General features: G+C 41.9%; 1 protein-coding gene across 2 annotated transcripts in view; it reads right to left on the bottom strand.

The window, feature by feature from the left end:
* FAT2 (FAT atypical cadherin 2) overlaps positions 1-16,952 on the bottom strand; it is a 128,795-nt gene that overhangs the window by 25,122 nt on the left and 86,721 nt on the right. For both annotated transcript variants that reach the window (XM_003339561.4, XM_056811490.1), the window contains exons 13-15: positions 15,401-15,634; positions 12,386-12,769; positions 1,074-1,288 (exon numbers count right to left, since the gene is read on the bottom strand). In XM_003339561.4, coding sequence (XP_003339609.3) covers positions 1,074-1,288; positions 12,386-12,769; positions 15,401-15,634 — 833 coding nt within the window. The remainder of the gene's footprint in view (positions 1-1,073; positions 1,289-12,385; positions 12,770-15,400; positions 15,635-16,952) is intronic.

The raw sequence follows: 16,952 nt of genomic DNA on the forward strand, positions 1-16,952 counted from the left end.
AAAAGAAAGAAAGGTTAGTACACTATCAACTTATTTCACTTTATGAAAATAAAAATAGATCTAACGGCTCTTTGTGTAGTTACCTTTCTTACAGCCTTGCTACATGTGTTCAAACACACAACTTTCAAGAAAAGATCTGGTGTTTACATAATACAATTGTTTTTAGTGCAGAATTGAAAAATATTTTGTGGTCCCTAGGCACTGAAACTATCGGCTAATATAGTCCTCGTACAGAGGGGAATAAAACACTGGACTAAGCAATAGAAGACCTAGATTCAAGTCCTGAATCCTTTTCCTGCTGACTCTTTGACTATGGGTAAGTCACATTTAACCCCCTGGAGCCTCAGTTTCTTCATCTGTAAAGTGGGGATCCTAATTGCCCTAACAGGGAGTATTGTGAGGAAGTATTTTAGAAATAATAAAGCATTCTTAAGATTGTTATTATCTTATGAAGCACTGTACTCCTTCCTGTTCTTCTTGTATCCTGTTAGCTATTGTGTATATCCAAGTACAGATGGATGACACTAATTACAAGTTATACAATGAATATGCACATGTAGTCTCGCAGCAGCTAGCATTTGTGCAGCATGCCAGGGTTTACAAAAGGCTTCACACATGTCATCTCACAAAACAACATTGTGAAGTTGATGCTCTTACATGAGGTTGAGAGAGACTGTGCCTTGTCCAGGACCACCCATTTCTGCCCAGAAGGTCCCACTGCCCTTTTATGTCTGCCTCTTGCTTCTCCCCTTTCCCTACAGAACATCACCATCCTTGACCTCTTACTTACCTACTTACTTACCTACTTACTTACTTACTTACTCACTTACTTACTCACTTCCTGGTGCTCTGAACTACAGTCAGGTTGGTGTTGGCAGAACCAATGCAAAGAAGTTACCAGAGCCCACAAAGTGCCAGACATGGACCGAAGACCCTGAGACCTGCCACCCAGACCAGTCCCATTCCCTAATCTTGCCCTCTGATGTGGTGATCTACCTTGTTGCCTTGAACCTGGCCCTGAATCTATGCCTCCTAGGTCAGCAGTCAGGAGTAGAGGGTCAGGGTGGGCTTACCGTGAGGATGGTCTCGCCCACAGCCACATCTTCCTTAACCTCCACACTATACACATCCTGGGGAAACTTGGGTGGATGATCATTGACATCAGTAACATTGACTACAACCATGGTCCCATCATTGAGGGAGGGGGAGCCCTTTCGGCTGCACTCGATGGACAGGTAGTACTCTTGACTGGTTTCAAAGTCCAGGCTCCCATTGACGTACAGGATCCCTGTTTAGGGGCAAGAGGAAACAAGAGTGATGAGACAAATGGAATTATACAGAAGCAAGGGAGGGATTCCCCTCTCAGGTACAAACCAGCAACCTGTAGATGCAAAGAACCTCCAGAAAGTCACTCTGACCAGATAGCTTCAAATAAGTGGTTTACATATAGGTGTATCTCTCCCAACCTGAAAAACTTTCAAAGGATATTTCCCCATTTTGCAGATGAGACCGCTGGAAAGTACTTGTCCAAATCTTCCTTTAAGTCCTTCAAAGGGAGAAATTTCCTAAAAGGTCTTTTTTGTTTGTTTTCTTTAAACCATTGCCTCCCATCTTAGACCAATAGTGTATATTGGTTCCAAGGCAGAAGGGCAGTAAGGGCTAAGAAATGGGGGAAGTGACTTGCCCAGTGTCACACAGCTAGGAAATGTCTGAGGCTACAGTTGAACCCAGGACCTTCTGTCTCCAGGGCCTGGCTCTCAATATACTAAGCCACCTAGCTATTCCCCTCAAAGTCCTTTAACATGATGTAGGCAAGCAATCTGGCTATCTGCTGTTGCTTACTCTTTCTAGGTGGCTGATCCACCTCCTTTACCAGACAGGTGAAATAAAATCTTCCCCCAAAGAGAGGTAGATTGTTTGGGGAAAAGTCTAGATGGGAGATGAGATGAGAAACACCCACCTAGGGAACTCCCCAGGGCCAGCAAAGCACAAAACCTGTGGGCTTTGGAAACCAAGTTTATTTGGATAACTGGGGAAAAGGGGAAGGGTCCTAAACTACAGATCTAAACTCAGACCCACCTTCTATGCACCTCGAGAGCGGTACTCTTCATTGCTTACTCCCTGCTTTTACCTAAAAGCCCAAAACGCGATCTGACTAGCTGCTAACCTAACTACCCAGAATGTCTTTAAGAAGGCTAAGAAGTCAGGACTCACTAGCAGCCTGAATCCCCTCTCAAGTCTGGGGTTGGCTTCCTAGGTAACCCAGAGTCCCAGGTGACAAAACCTTGGGATTACCTTGGCCAAGTGGTCTTTGACCAGTAGCTCTCAGACAGGTGAATCTCAGTCCTCCAAGGAAAAGCAGGTCTCCTCCGAGGCAGGTCTCCCACTCTGGAATATCCAAATCTTTCCACAAGATCAGGATTTCCAGGGGAATGCCAGAGCAAAGAACCTCCTTCCAGCTCAGCCAGAATCAGGAGTGCCAGTTAAAACCAATCAAATCTGGAGATCCTCCTCTCTTTCCAGAATCCTTCCCCTCAGGACTTGTATACAAATTCTCCTCCTTTCCTCTTAAAGACAATCTATGAAATTTACTCTATCCCTTACTTACATTCCTACACTGGTATCTCCCTGGGTGATAATAGTCTTAGTGCCATTTCCTATATGCACATTGTCATGGTGGCAATAGGCCATGGTCTATTTATGCCCCCCTCCCCAAATATCTCTCCATTGTCTTTGGTTATTTCCTCTAAGGTACAGAAAATGGTCCCCATGTCTGCATCAAATCTCTCCTCTTCTCATTTAAATAGGAAATCAAAAACAAGCAGCACATTCCAACAGAGAGAGGTCCAGACATGGAGTTGGAAGACCTGGGTTCAAGTCTCTGCTCCATCACTTACTCACTAGGAGATCTTGAGCAAGTCCTTGAGGAACCTTAGTTTCTTCTGCTGTAAAATGTAGAAAAGAAGGCCTGCACTACTTCCATCTCAAGCCATACTGAGAAAAAAATCTTTGTAAATATTAAAATGCTTTCTCTATGTGTTCTTTGTCCACTGTGCCACATCTCTGATACATACTGGCTGGGTGAATGCTTAAGCAAACTTCCTAAGACCATAGGTAGTAGCGGCAGCTAGGGAGTGTAGGGAGGCAGTGAAGGGGGGAATGAGGGGGGAGGATAATGCCAGACCTGGATTTGGGAGGTCCTGGGTTCAAACATGGCCTTAGACACTTCCTGGCTGTGTGACCCTGAGCGAGTCACTTAACCCTGTCTGCCCAGCCCTTGCTACTCTTCTGCCTTAGAGTTGATACTAAAACAGAAGGTAAGGGTTTTTTTAAACAGAAGGTGGGGGTTTTTTAAAGGACTATAGAGACCTGACCTGCATTGGGAGAAGGAGTTCTTTCACCATGAGTTCCTTAAACCAATGAAATCACAGGGCCAGTTCCTATCCCAATCCTTGCAAATCTGTTTTCATGGCTATAACTCTTGAAAGGGCTAAAGATACACTCAGATTCATTCTTTTAATATTTCCTTCTTGAAATTAACCTTGGTTGCCCAGTGGATAAAGAGCACCAGGCCTGGAATATGGAAGACCTGCATTCAAATCCATCCTCAGCCACCTACTGGCTAGGTGCCCCGGGCAGTTGTTTAACATCTGTTTGCCTCAGTTTCCTCAACTATAAAACGGGGGTAATAAAAGCACCTACCTCACAGGGTTGTTGTGAGAATCAAAGGGACTAATAATCGTGAAGCACTTAGCACAGTGCCTGGAACATAGTAAGAGCTATATAAATGTTAGTTGTTGTTGTTGTTGTTGTTAAGTATCCCTCACTTTAGGGCAATGGAAAGCTGTAGTCATTACTACAAATTAAAATAAATTTCCTGTAATCAGGAATCAGTCATCCCTAATTTTGTCCAGGCTGATTGGACCTTAAGGTGCCTGGACCAAAGGCTAGTACCCAGAGTGAGGAGGTAATCGTCCTGTTGTCCCCTGTCCTGCCAAACAACATCCAGACGATTACATTCAAATGTGACCACCATATTTTAGGTAGGACATTGACAAACTAGAGTTCATCCAGGGAAAGACTCAGATAGTGAAGGGTCCTAGGATAATATCTCCCCCCAATTCCTTTGCAAAGTCAAGGATCTAAGGGTCCCCCCCAGTTGAACACTGCATACAATGTCAGGGTTTTTTTCCAATTGATTAATCAGTTTTGTTTAATTGTTTTCTCTCTCTTTAACTTGGAAAAGGGAAGTCTTGGGGGACACATGACAGTAGTCTTTAAATATTTGAAGGACTGTCTTGAGAATGAGGAATTCATTTTTTTCTTCACTTTAGAGGGGAAAACCTCCTTGACAAATGAAGCATAGTGGAAAGAGTACTGGACTTGGAGAACTGAGGTTCTACTACTTAATCTAGCTGTAGGAATCTTGACCAAATCACTTCAGTCAGTTTTCTCATTTGTAAAATGGGAATAATATTCCTTGTACTACTACATGGGTTATTAAAAGAAAAATTTTTTTGTAAACCTTTTGTTATGGTTCAATCATTTCAGTCATGTCCAATTTTCCATGACCCAATTTGGGGTTGTCTTGGCAAAAGATACTAGAGTACTTTTCCATTGCCTTCTCCAATTCATTTTACAAATGAAAGACTGAAACAAACAGGATCAAGTGATTTGCCCAGGGTCACACAGTGAATGTGAGAGGCCAGAATTTGAACTCATGAAGAAGAGTTTTCCTGATTCCAAGTCCAGTGTTCTATCCATAGAGTTCCTGGCCTGGAGTCAGGAAGATTAGTTCAAATCTCACTTCAGACATTTACTAACTATGTGACCCTGGACAATTCCCTTGACCCTATTTGCCTCAATTTCTTCAGATGGCAAATCACCACAGCATTTCTGCCAAGAAAACCCCAAATAGATTCATAGAGAGTTGAACACAACTGAAAAACAAAGCTCTATCCATTGCACCACTTTAAAAAACCTTTGAAGTGTACAAATGCATCATATGTGTATATAATCCTCCTTCTGCTTCCTCCTAGCCCTAACAGAGAAGGAACTGCTTAGACTGATAAGTGGAAAAAAAAGAGGAGAGAAGAATGGCAGAAGCTTCAGAAGAACAAAAGAGCCTAGGACTGAAGAAAGCTAGGAGATAGCCAGGGCACAGTTTACTCCAAGAGAAATGGTAGGTGAGAGAGAAGTCCATACCTACCCTTAAGCTCCCCTCCGCAGCACCAGTAGTGATTGATAATTATGCAGCAAGGAGCTTTTACTGTCCATTCAATGAGCCAGCCACACAGCCCAGCAGCCAGATCCCAGGAGCCAGGATCAGGACGTCCCAAGGAAAAATAGTAGGGAGATGCCTTGAGTTCTGAGATCCTCTGCAAACCTGGCATGAGTGAAGGACTTTGGGGGAGGATTTTGAGCTTCCCATGGCTCTAGCTGGTGAGAAGATCTTTGTCTAAGCACCTGGACTCTTTTCCATAAACCTATTGATTTGCTTGGGCTGCGCAAGTCTGAGAAGAGTTGTAGGCACCTTCCCCAGTGGAGTGGTTATTTGAATATATTTTACTTTCTTTCTTTTGCTTCTATGGTTATGACTAAAGGGCTATTGAGTTCTGACAAGCTTACGTGATTGATTTATTATGCTTTTCTAATGTAATTGAATGGAAAAACAGCTATGAAGGGAAGAAGGGGAGGCTTTCCCAGTAGTTGAGGAGTGAGCCAAGACTCAGTGGATAAATTCATTACAAACAATGTCCCTAGACTAAAATGACAAACCCTATTACCACTGAAAGAGGCAGAGCTAGGGGGAAGAGGTCACCAGTTCTCTGAGAACCAGGGAAAGCTTGGCATTTCTCTCCTTCCCAAGCCTTTTGGTATTGGGTGGAAGATCCATGATTAAACATCAAGATACTGTCAATAATAATAATAATAAATCATAACAATATCTAACATTTATATAGCTCTTACTATGTGTCAGATACCATGCTAAGCATTTTGCAATTATCATCTCATTTGATCTGTATAACAATCCTCATAATTAGGTGCTTTTATTTGCCCCATTTTATTTATTTTTTTTAAACCTCTCCATCTTAGAATCAATACTGTGTATTGGTTCCAAGGCAGAAGAATGGTAAGAGTTAGGCAATGGGGGTTAAGTGACTTGCCCAGGGTCACACAGCTGGGAAGTGTCTGAGGTCACATTTGAACTCAGGATCTCCCATCTCTAAGCCTGGCTCTCAATTCACTGAACCTCCCAGCTGCCCCCTATTTGCCCCATTTTGTAGATAAGGAAACTGAATCAAACAGAGGTGAAATGACTTGCCAAGGGTCACACAGCTTGTAATTGTTGGGGGCAAGTCAAGAAGATAAATATTCCTGGCCCTAGTCCCTGTGTCTTACACACCACACTACCTAGTTGTATAGTGGGAATCAAAGTATGAGAATGTGATCTATGACTCCAGAGAGCATATAAACTACCTTGAGTACATGTAAACAGCAAGAGAAACTCCTGGAAATTTTTATATGTGACCATGGGCCATCCCTAGCTCTATGTCTTCTTTGTTCTGTTTCTGTAAAATACCTGGCCTGGCCAGGACAAGTGCAGGGTCCATAACTTTGTCCTGATGCTGCTCCTTCTCAAAGTCAATTCCCCCAATTCAACTAATAAACACTAACGAATTTACAAATATACAAATGCTAATGATTTATGTGGATTTATTTTATATTCTGCTACTTTGCTCAAATTTTGATAGTTTTGACTAATTTTTTTAGTGAAATCTCTAGGATTTTCAATATGTACCATCATATTGTCTGCAGAAAGACATAGTTTTATTACCTCTTTGCCCAATTCATTTTTCTTCTCTTGTTGCTATTGTTAGCATTTGCAACACAGCATTAAATAATATTGGTGATAAATGGCATCTTTGTTTCACTACTGATCTTATAGGGATAAAACAATAAAATGGCAAGTTGACAAATGTTGATGGGAATGTGGAAAAATGGGAACACTAACACATCATTGATGGAACTGTGGATTGATTCAACCATTTTGGAGGGTAACCTGGAATTATGTCCGATGATTTCTAAAACCAGATACATCTTTTAACCCGGCAATGCCACTTTTAGGTTTATTTCCTAAGACAATCAAGGGAAAAAGAAAAGAATCTATGTTCTAAAATATTTAGAGCAGCTCTCCTGATGGTGGTAAAGAACTGGAGATTGAGGGGATGCCCATCATTTGGGGAATGACTAAACAAGTTTTGGCATAGGTGTGTGATAGAATACTACTGTGTTGTAAAAAATGATGAGCAACTTAATTTTTTTTAATCCTTACTTTCCATCTTAGAATCAATATTGTGTTTTGGTTCCAAGGCAGAAGAGTGGTAAAGACTAGGCAAGGGTTAAGTGACTTGCCCAGGGTCACATGGCTAGGACGTGTCTGAGACCACATTTGAACCCAGGACGTCTCCTTTCTAGGACTGGCTCTCAATCCACTGAGCCACCTACCAGCCCCCAAGCAGGTTAATTTTTTAGAAACATGGAAATACCTACATGAATTATTAAGAGTGAAATGAGTAGAACCAAGAGAACACTATATACAGCAACAGAAATATTGTTTGAAGAATGGCTTGTGTGTGTCCACCTTCAGGTAAAGAACTAATAAATAGAAATAAGCAAGATATAGTTTTATATATACATTTATATGTACATACTTGTTAAATGATGCTTCCTCAAATGTGGGGAGGAGAGGAAGAAAGGGAGTTACCTGAAAATTTTAAAGTAAGAAACTAATTTAAAAATAAATTTATACATATATCACCACACTGACATGTTCTAGCCTTTTTTCGGGATCTCGTTATTCTCTCAGAGGCTTCATTGCTATACAAATGGCACCCTTCATTCTTAAGCTAGCTACTTTGATCCCTATTGTTGAGCAAAATCAGGGAAATGGTCTACAACATCCCCAGTGGTTAAATATGACTACATTATAAAGCATCCCAAAATGGGATCAATCTCCTCATTAGATTATGAGTTCCCAATATATGGAGGTTTTAATTGGAAGCTAGAAGACAGGATATTATCAGTGGGATTCTTGCCTCCGGATAGGTTGGACTAAGACCTACCTCTAAGGTGCTTTCCAACTCTGAAATTCTAGGATTCTTTTCGAACTGAAGGTCAGAGAGTACAAATTGGTGGGGGAATAGATGAGGAGACAAAGAATAGTCTTAGAAATGGGGAAGGCTATTCAAAGAGTAACTGGAGTAAAAGACAGTTATTCTAAGGAATATGACTATTCAAATCAATTATATAGGATTTATGAAAATGCTCTTCACTTCCAGAGAAAGAACTAATATATGAAAGTATATATTGTATAATTATATATATGTATATATATATATATATATATATATATATATATATATCTTTATCAGATAATGGCCTTTCCTAATGCAGGGTTGAGAGAGGAGGGAAATAATTTGGAACTCAAAATGTAACCATAAGAATTAAATTAACTTAAAAAAGAAACAGGAAAAGCACATGATAAAATGTCAAGAAAGAGGAATCTATTATAGAATTTTACCTGAGGTAAGGAGGGACTAGAGAAGGGGGACTTGTGGAAAGATTTCTGGATGAAAGATTCAGGGTAGTGAAGCGACCACTGGAAAAAAAGCCCAGCCAAACAGAAAGTCATCCCTCAAGTCCTGAAGGCTAAGAGAAATTGCCAAAAGGGTAACACTGGAACTGAGAGCCGGACATATGTCTCGGCACACAAAGGTGGATTCTGTGACTGATATGAGTAGTTGTGCTTTATAGAACCATAGAATGGCAGTTCTAGGAAGTACCTAGACTATAGAATTGAGGGCTAGTTTCACCCTTTCATGTTGTTTGTGGAGAAAGACCATACAATCAGTTCTGTTCTAATGTGTGTTTTAAAAACATGAATTTGTTCTAAAGTGATTGATATATTTGGGGACATTTTGAGTTTGACACAAATTTTTAGTTTGCTTCTTCTGTAAATTTCTTCTCCAGAAATAGCAAGGATGCAGAAAATTGCACGACTTAATTCAGTGGCTGTAACCCTTCCAATGGCCACTTCTACAAGTAAACTTTGAGTCTCTATCCAGGTAAAGTTTCACACCGACTATCTTCCAATGCAATCAGAGCTGTGAAATGAGGGTGGGGAAAGGATCCAGCTCCTACCCCAAGCACCTTCTTCCTTGTCCTCCCACAAGCCCAGAATTTAAGCCTGCCCAACATGCTTGGGGTGTAGGCAAAGATGAGCAACAATTGAAGACTACAGACATAGCTACTATTTAATTACTACTAAATTAAATACTTTAAATAAAATAAAATGCTATTGTAGTATTTAAGGGTTTCCTTTCTTTTTTTTTTAACCCTTACCTTCTGTCTTAGAACCAATGAGTGATTTGCCCAGAGTCACACTGCCATGAAGGATCTGAGACCAGATTTGGACCTAAGGCATTGTGTCTCTGAGACTGGCGTTCTATCCACTGAGCCACCTGCCTATTTTTAACCATTTAACACAATCCCCAAACTATGGCCTGCGGGCCACATGTAGCCCCCTGAGGCCATTTACCTGGCCCCCACTGCACTTCTGGAAGGGGCACCTCTTTCATGGATGGTCAGTGAGAGGAGCACTGTATATGGCAGTGCCACAAAGTGCAGCATCACTCATGTAAAGTACTACTTCCGGTGACATAATCCTTTGCATGGCACTGTGTTCTGAGAGTAACTGAACAAGAACGAGGTGCCAGGCAAAGGATTATGTGGCTGCACAATGGAAGACGTCAGCATGATGAGCAGCAATCTGGAGGAGGGGATTCCGCACTGTGTATACTGCTGCCCAGTATAGTGGTGGCAGTGATGGGCCTGTGCAAGGTGTGACAGGCCCATTACAGCCAGTGCTGCATCCTCTGCTATCCCAGACAGCGGTATACAGATTGGTTCTTAGTTTGTTTTATAGTCTGGCCCTCCAACGGTCCGAGGGACAGTGAATTGGCCTCCTGTGTAAAAAGTTTGGGGACCCCTGATTTAATATGTATAAAACTGTGCTATCATCTTGGGGATCTTATCTTTTTTTATATATTATTGATGAATTGTGCCCCAACACCATTTTTTCCATAAGCCCAATGGTTTTTATTGGACAATTTTGCATAGCATACTCATTCTGGGGAACACATAAATTGTTACAGCACAACTGCCTGTACCTTGAGAATCCTTTTTTAAGGATTAATATGGAATATAAACTCTAAATGGTTAGCTGAGAGGACAGGGGACACAGATTGTGTGCTCCGGGAAGAAAAACCCTTTATCTCTCTGATGGGGTGACAGCATTAATATTAAATAATGATTAATAATTAATACTATGTTGGTTTAATAATTAATTAAATATTAATAATCAATAATTAAATTAATAATAAAAATAGTACACATACGTATATAACAAGGGCAAAGAAGTGAGACATATAGTGGGGATGGGAGGATATCTGGGTAGCATTCCTATGGAAAGACGAATGTGTCTCGCCTAACCAGTGGAATGATTTCAGTATCTTAGCATAGAGAAGATTGTGAGTTCCTTCAGGGAGAGACTGTTTCTTTGTTTGCCACCCCGTGACACCCAGCACAGATTTATACAACAGTAGGTCAGAGCATTTGACAATCAATACTGAGGTGCTAGGAGAGGCCCCAAGTTCAAGCTGCAGGAAAGGAACAAGAATCGCGGTGCTCTTAAAGAAGGGGCATGGGAAGAAGCTAAGAGGCCAGGCTTGAGTGAGGGGCTGCCAGATGCTCGTTTTTCATTTCCCTCAGTCCCCCAACCCCATTTCTTTGAGGGAGACTAACAAGAGTTTCTAGACCATTGTACCCTTTCTCTGCCCGTCCCCCAATTTCCCCACCACCCTCAAATGTAGGCAGAAGGCTCCTCACTTACTTCCCTGTTCTAACCTGCTCTTCCACACACATCCCTCATGGCTCCGTTCCCAGAAGATCCCATAGCTAAGAAGGCCATCAGGCCTGCCAAGAAGTTGTCTCAAGTCTACAAGAGAGTTGCCTCCTTTTCTCTCCTCTCAAAGTCCCAGAAATCTCTCCTCCTTCTCCACCCCACCCCAAGCCTCTTCCTCAACCTCTTTAGGATAAGAAAACACAACATGAAGCCAAGGGGCCACCTATTTCCTTAGGGAGCCATCCAGGACCTCTCTGGCTGATGGCACAACCTCTCTATGCCCCACAAGATAGCTTTTCACCTTTCTCCTTAGGACAGGGATGGGTAAACAATAGCTGTGGCATCAGGAGAATGTGCTACTGTTGTATGCACATTAGATTTGGAGACAAGACACCCTGTATTTGAATCTTCATTATCACTTACTCCCTGGCTAAGATCAGGCAAGTCATTTACCTCTCTGGGATTCATTTCCTCATCAGTAAAATGGCGGAGAATGGGGAGGGTAGGTTGGGATAAAGGATGCTGCTCTAAAACTATGTTCCTTTAAATGAGGACCCCTTCTCTACTCTCTGCTGTGCCCAATCTGTACCTGAATGATACCTATAGAGGCCTGCATTTGTTGTGAAATGTTCTGTAGTCGGAAACTTCTATAGGAACCTGCTGATTTCTCTCTCACCTCCTTTCCCCAACCTCCCTCTTATCTCTAACTTTTCCTCAATCAGATACACTTGCCCTCACCTCCTTATGCTCACTTTCTTGTTGATCTGACAACAAAGTCATATTAGTGCTGGGAACAGCCCTAGAAGGGAGGGGAAGGTGGTTCTCCAGCTCATGAATTACCGCCCACTGGCCACACACACCACGCCGCCCCACCCCACACCATAAAGGAAAACAACAGCCTAGCAAGAGGCTTTCACATCAGCAGAGATGATGATCAGTGACAAAGGATGGCTGAGAAACACTGGGCTAGGGCTGGGGGAAGGATGTGATCTCCTCCCACCACCCAAGGGCTATCTAGCCCTAGGACACCTATGCCTAGAATTTCTCTTTCCTTTCCCTTGCCTCTCCCTTGACCCTTTCTTTTTCTTCCTCAACGTTCTTCTTCCATTTTCCCTCTGATCTTCTTTCTAACTCTCTCTCCTCTGCCTTTCCTTTATCCCTCCTCCTTTCCATCTTTCTCTTTTCTTGTTCTTTCTCCTTTCTCAATCCTTATCCTTATCCTCTCTCTATGTCAGTGGAAGAGAAGGGATCATCAGACTCAGAGCCCAGGCTGGAAATCAGATCTCTTGATTCCTACTGTCTGTTGTTGTTATTGTTGTTGTTTTTTGTTTTTTCAAAATGTCCCTGCCATTGAACACTAAGTCCCCAGGGGGACAGATCTCCAGATCCCTGGAAAGTGCTTCCATCCTATATCCTCACCTGTATGGTAGTCCAGTCGGAATTTCTCCCGCTCATTTCCACTGACAATCTGGTACCCCATCTTCTCAGCACCTTCACGGGTGAGTGGGCTCAACCTCAAGACTTCAGTGCCTGGTTGGGCATCTTCAGGAACCTGCACATTGTGCTCGGTGTTTAGGAACACAGGCAGGTAGTCAGCCAAGTCCACCACAGAGACCGTGATTGTGCCCAGTGTGGACAGTGGGGTTGGAGTCCCTTGGTCTGAAGCCCTTACTATCAGTTCCAAGACCTCCTGCTGCATTGCCTGCAGTGGCTTCTCCAGACGGACCACTCCTGTGGTGGCCTCTATGGAAAAGTGACCATCAGCTGAACCCACCAGGGAATAGGACACCTGGGCATTAATACCTGTTGGGAGGGAAACAATATTTACATCAAGCTCCTAGGGCTGGCCTTCAATATACTCTGCAAAAAAAAAAAATCACTCTTCCTAGGTTTGTGGAATGGAGAAAATTCTTATGTAGTGACTCTATGAAAGATAAGACTCTTGGGGTTGAAAGTGACCTGTAAGGCCATCTGGCTCAACTCCTGTGTGAAGCAAAAATCTCTTCTAAAAGATCTCCAATAATCAATCATCAGGCCTCTACTTTAAGACTTATAGCATTGGAGAACTTGGAAAAACAACCCACTTCACTTTTGAACAGTGAGAATTTGTTAGAAAGTTTTCCTTAAAAAATACTTGTGGGGGCAGCTGGGTAGCTCAATGGATTGAGAGCCAAGCCTAGAGACAGGAGGTCCTAGGTTCAAATCTGATCTCAGACACTTCCCAGCTGTATGACCCTGGGCAAGTCACTTAACCCCCATTGCCTAGCCCTTTCCACTCTTCTACCTTGGAACCAATACATAGTACTCATTCCAAGTCAGAAGGTAAGGGTTTAAAAAAATATTTGTACAAAAATATTCATAGCTTCGTTCTTTGTGGTGGCCAAAAATTGGAAAATGAGGGGATGCCCTTCAATTGGGGAATGGCTGAACAAATTGTGGTATATGTTGGTGATGGAATACTATTGTGCTCAAAGGAATAATGAACTGGAGGAATTCCATGGGAACTGGAACGACCTCCAGGAAGTGATGCAGAGTGAGAGGAGCAGAACCAGGAGAACATTGTACACAGAGATGGACTCTCTACTAACAGCAATGCAATGACCCAGGACAATTCTGAGGGACTTATGAGAAAGAACACTATCCACATCCAGAGGAAGAACTGTGGGAGCAAAAACACAGAAGAAAAACATATGGATCACATGGTTTGATGGGGATATATGACTGGGGATGTAGACTCTAAATGATCACCCTGGATCAATGACACATGTAAAACCCAGTGTAATTGTGCTTTTGGCTATTAGAGGGGGGTGGGAGGAGGGAAGGGAAAGATCACCATGTATCTATTCATGTAACTATTGAAAAATATTCTAAATCAATTAAATAAATAAATAAATTTAAGAAAAAGTTTTCCTTAAAGTGAACCAAAGAATCATTCTTTTCTTAACTTCTACCTATTTGGTCCTATTTCTGCTTACAAGTATATGAGCAGAAAAAGCTTAATCCCTCTCTGGAACAAAAGCCTTTTAAATACACTCTCAAGTCACACAATAGTTACGTATCAAAGGCAAAATTTGAATATAGGTTTTTCTGACTCCAAGGCTGGATCTCTATTTACTATTCCACGCTGCCTCTTTGGTACAGGTATTTGTTGTTGTTTAGTCATTTTAGTCATATCCAATCCTTCATTTGGGGTTTTCTTGGCAAAGATATTTTGTCATTTCTTTCTCAAATTCATTTTATAGATTAGGAAACTGAGGCAAACAAGGTTAAGTGGCTTGTCCAGAGTTACATGGCTAGTAAGTGTCTGAGGCCAGATTTGAAATAAGGAAGATGAGTTTTCCTGACTCTAGACCTGGCACTCCATCCACTGCATCACCTAGCAGCTCTGATTTAGGCATCCTAGAGAATAAGGTCTAAAATTCAGCTATGAGAACTCTCTCTTTCCTTCTGGATCATTTCATCATACAATCAGAGTTCTCCTCCCTACTCCCCACCCCTACCAGATGATTCCCATTTAATCTTCTCCTTCCTTCTCACTAAAGTCCTTCCATTCCAAGCCAATCTGCTTGGCATCTCCCACACAAGGTGTTTCCTGTGTCCTTGCCTTTACACTAGCCAGGTACCCTATTACAATACATGATAATCCACACCCCCACCCTCCTTAAAAACCTAGCTCAAGAGGCAGCTGGGTGGCAAAGTGGATAGAATCAGGCCTGGACCTGGTAGGTCCTGGGTTCAAATCTGGTCTTTAGACACTTTCTAGCTGTATGACCTTGGACAAGTCACTTAATCCAAATGGTCCAGGACTTGCCTTTCTGTTAGAGTTGTTACTAGGACATAAAATAAGGATTATTAAAAAAAAATACACTTCCCAGCTGTGTGACCCTGGGAAAGTCACTTAACCCCCATTGCCTAGCCCTTACCACTGTTCTGCCTTGGAACTTAGTATTGATTCTAAGGTGGAAGATAATAGTTTTTTTTTTTAAATAGCTCAAATACCTCCTCTGAGAAGCCGTCGTAGATTAATCCTACCAACTTCCTTATCATTCCTTTACTCTGCAGCCCTTTAACGATGTGTGCTCAGGTTGTAAACATGGTTTTCCCCTAGATGTAAGTTAGATTGTGTGTGTGCCCACCTGTATCTGTGTCACTTCAAGTATACTGTAAGTCTCTTGTGGGCAAAGATTTTATTTTCTTGGTATCAATCTAGTACAGTGTTAAGTACACACTTCTGGCTTTTTTTTCTAAATTGTCCATATTTTTAATAATACAATTAGTGCCAAAGTTATCACTGCCTCTTTTGTATAAGAAGGAAAGCTGCTACTTATCCATGCTATTTATAAAGTATCTAAATGTGGGTCTCTGGCTGTCCTCCATGGTTGGGGCTGATGGTGTACCCCAAAAGAATTGGCCTTCAGCTCCATTGTAACTTACCTTCATCTGGATCCCGGGCAAAAACAACAGCTACGGGTGTCTTCACAGTGGTGTTGTCAAAGACAGCCACTGAGCAGTGGCTGGGGAAGAACCTGGGTGCGTTGTCATTCACATCCTCTACCCGGATGGTCACATCTGCTTGACAGGACCGCCCCCCTCCATCTGTGGCTTTGGCCACCAGATAGTACACATCCTTCTCTTCTCGGTCCAGAAGCATTAGGGTGGTCAGCTCCCCTGGCAGGCAAAATTGGAACTGGTGAACTTTCCCAGAGGTCAACAGGGTTTGTGCCACAAAAGTCTGGGGAGAAAATGATAACCAGTCCTACTGGTCTTTGTTCAGGATAGAATGGCTAAAATCCCAGAGAGCTTGCCTCCTGGGGAATGGGCCTTGATAGTTGGTTTAAAAACAAAAAAACTTACCTTCTTTCTTAGCATCAATACTAAGTATTGGTTCCAAGGCAGAAGAGCAGTAAAGGCTGAGCAATGAGGGTTAAGTGACTTGCCCAGGGTCACACAGTTAAGAAATCTCTGAGGCCACATTTGAACCCAGCTTCTCCCAGCTTCAGTCCTGATACCCTATCCTTTACACTATCTGGTTGCCTTAGGCTTGGATAGTTTTGAGGAGAACATTCTCTCTCCACTCACCATCTCAAAAATCCTGCTGACCCACCTTAAAGCACTACATCAAGGTCAGCAACCATCAATATTATTAAATCAATATCTATAATAAAAGTAATGCAAGATAAGTATAGGAGGTGTATAAGCATGAAATGATGCCTCATTTTCCTCATCTGTAAGAAAGGATAAGAGAATATGGACTCAGGGCATAGAATGAGAAATGTCTTTTATTTTATTTTTAGACATGGCCAACTCAAGAATTAGTTTTACTTGACTAAATTTGTTATGATGGTTTTCTTTCTTTTTTAATCAAAGGGGAAGAAATGAGAGGGAGAAAATTTTCTTTCTAAAAAATGAATTAAATTTTAAAAAAATTTAAAAATGGAAATTATTAAGCTCTAGCTAGCTGAAGAAATAATAGCACAGCAAAGGTATCTCAATTAGTATAGGTTAAAAGTCCACACATTCATTGGAGGGGAAGGGGAAGAGGAAGAATCATGGTTAAGAGATTCCATTTCTTACCGTACCATTTTCTGCCTGTCCTAATCATAGAATGTTAGAGCTGGTGAGAAGCTTAGAGGTTATCTAGTTCAAAGAAGCAGAGATTTGGAGTTGCAATGATCAACTTTAAAAGATTTAACTACTCTCAGCAATTAAATGATCTGGGACAATTCTGAAGAACTATAATGGGGAACGCTATCCACCTCCAGAGAAAAAACTGTTGGAGTCAGATGCAGATCAAAGCATATGATTGTTCACATCAGTGAATTTGCAGTTCTATTTTGGGGTTTGGGTTGTGTTTGAGTGTGGGCTTTTACAACAATGGCCAATATGGAAGTGGGTTTTGCATGATAATACATGTATGGCCCAGATCAAATTGCTTCCCATCTCTGAGAAGGGGGAAGAAAGTGAGAGGGAGAGATGGTTTGGATCT

Source organism: Monodelphis domestica, chromosome 1 (genome assembly GCF_027887165.1).
Source record: "Monodelphis domestica isolate mMonDom1 chromosome 1, mMonDom1.pri, whole genome shotgun sequence".
NCBI lineage: Eukaryota > Metazoa > Chordata > Mammalia > Didelphimorphia > Didelphidae > Monodelphis > Monodelphis domestica.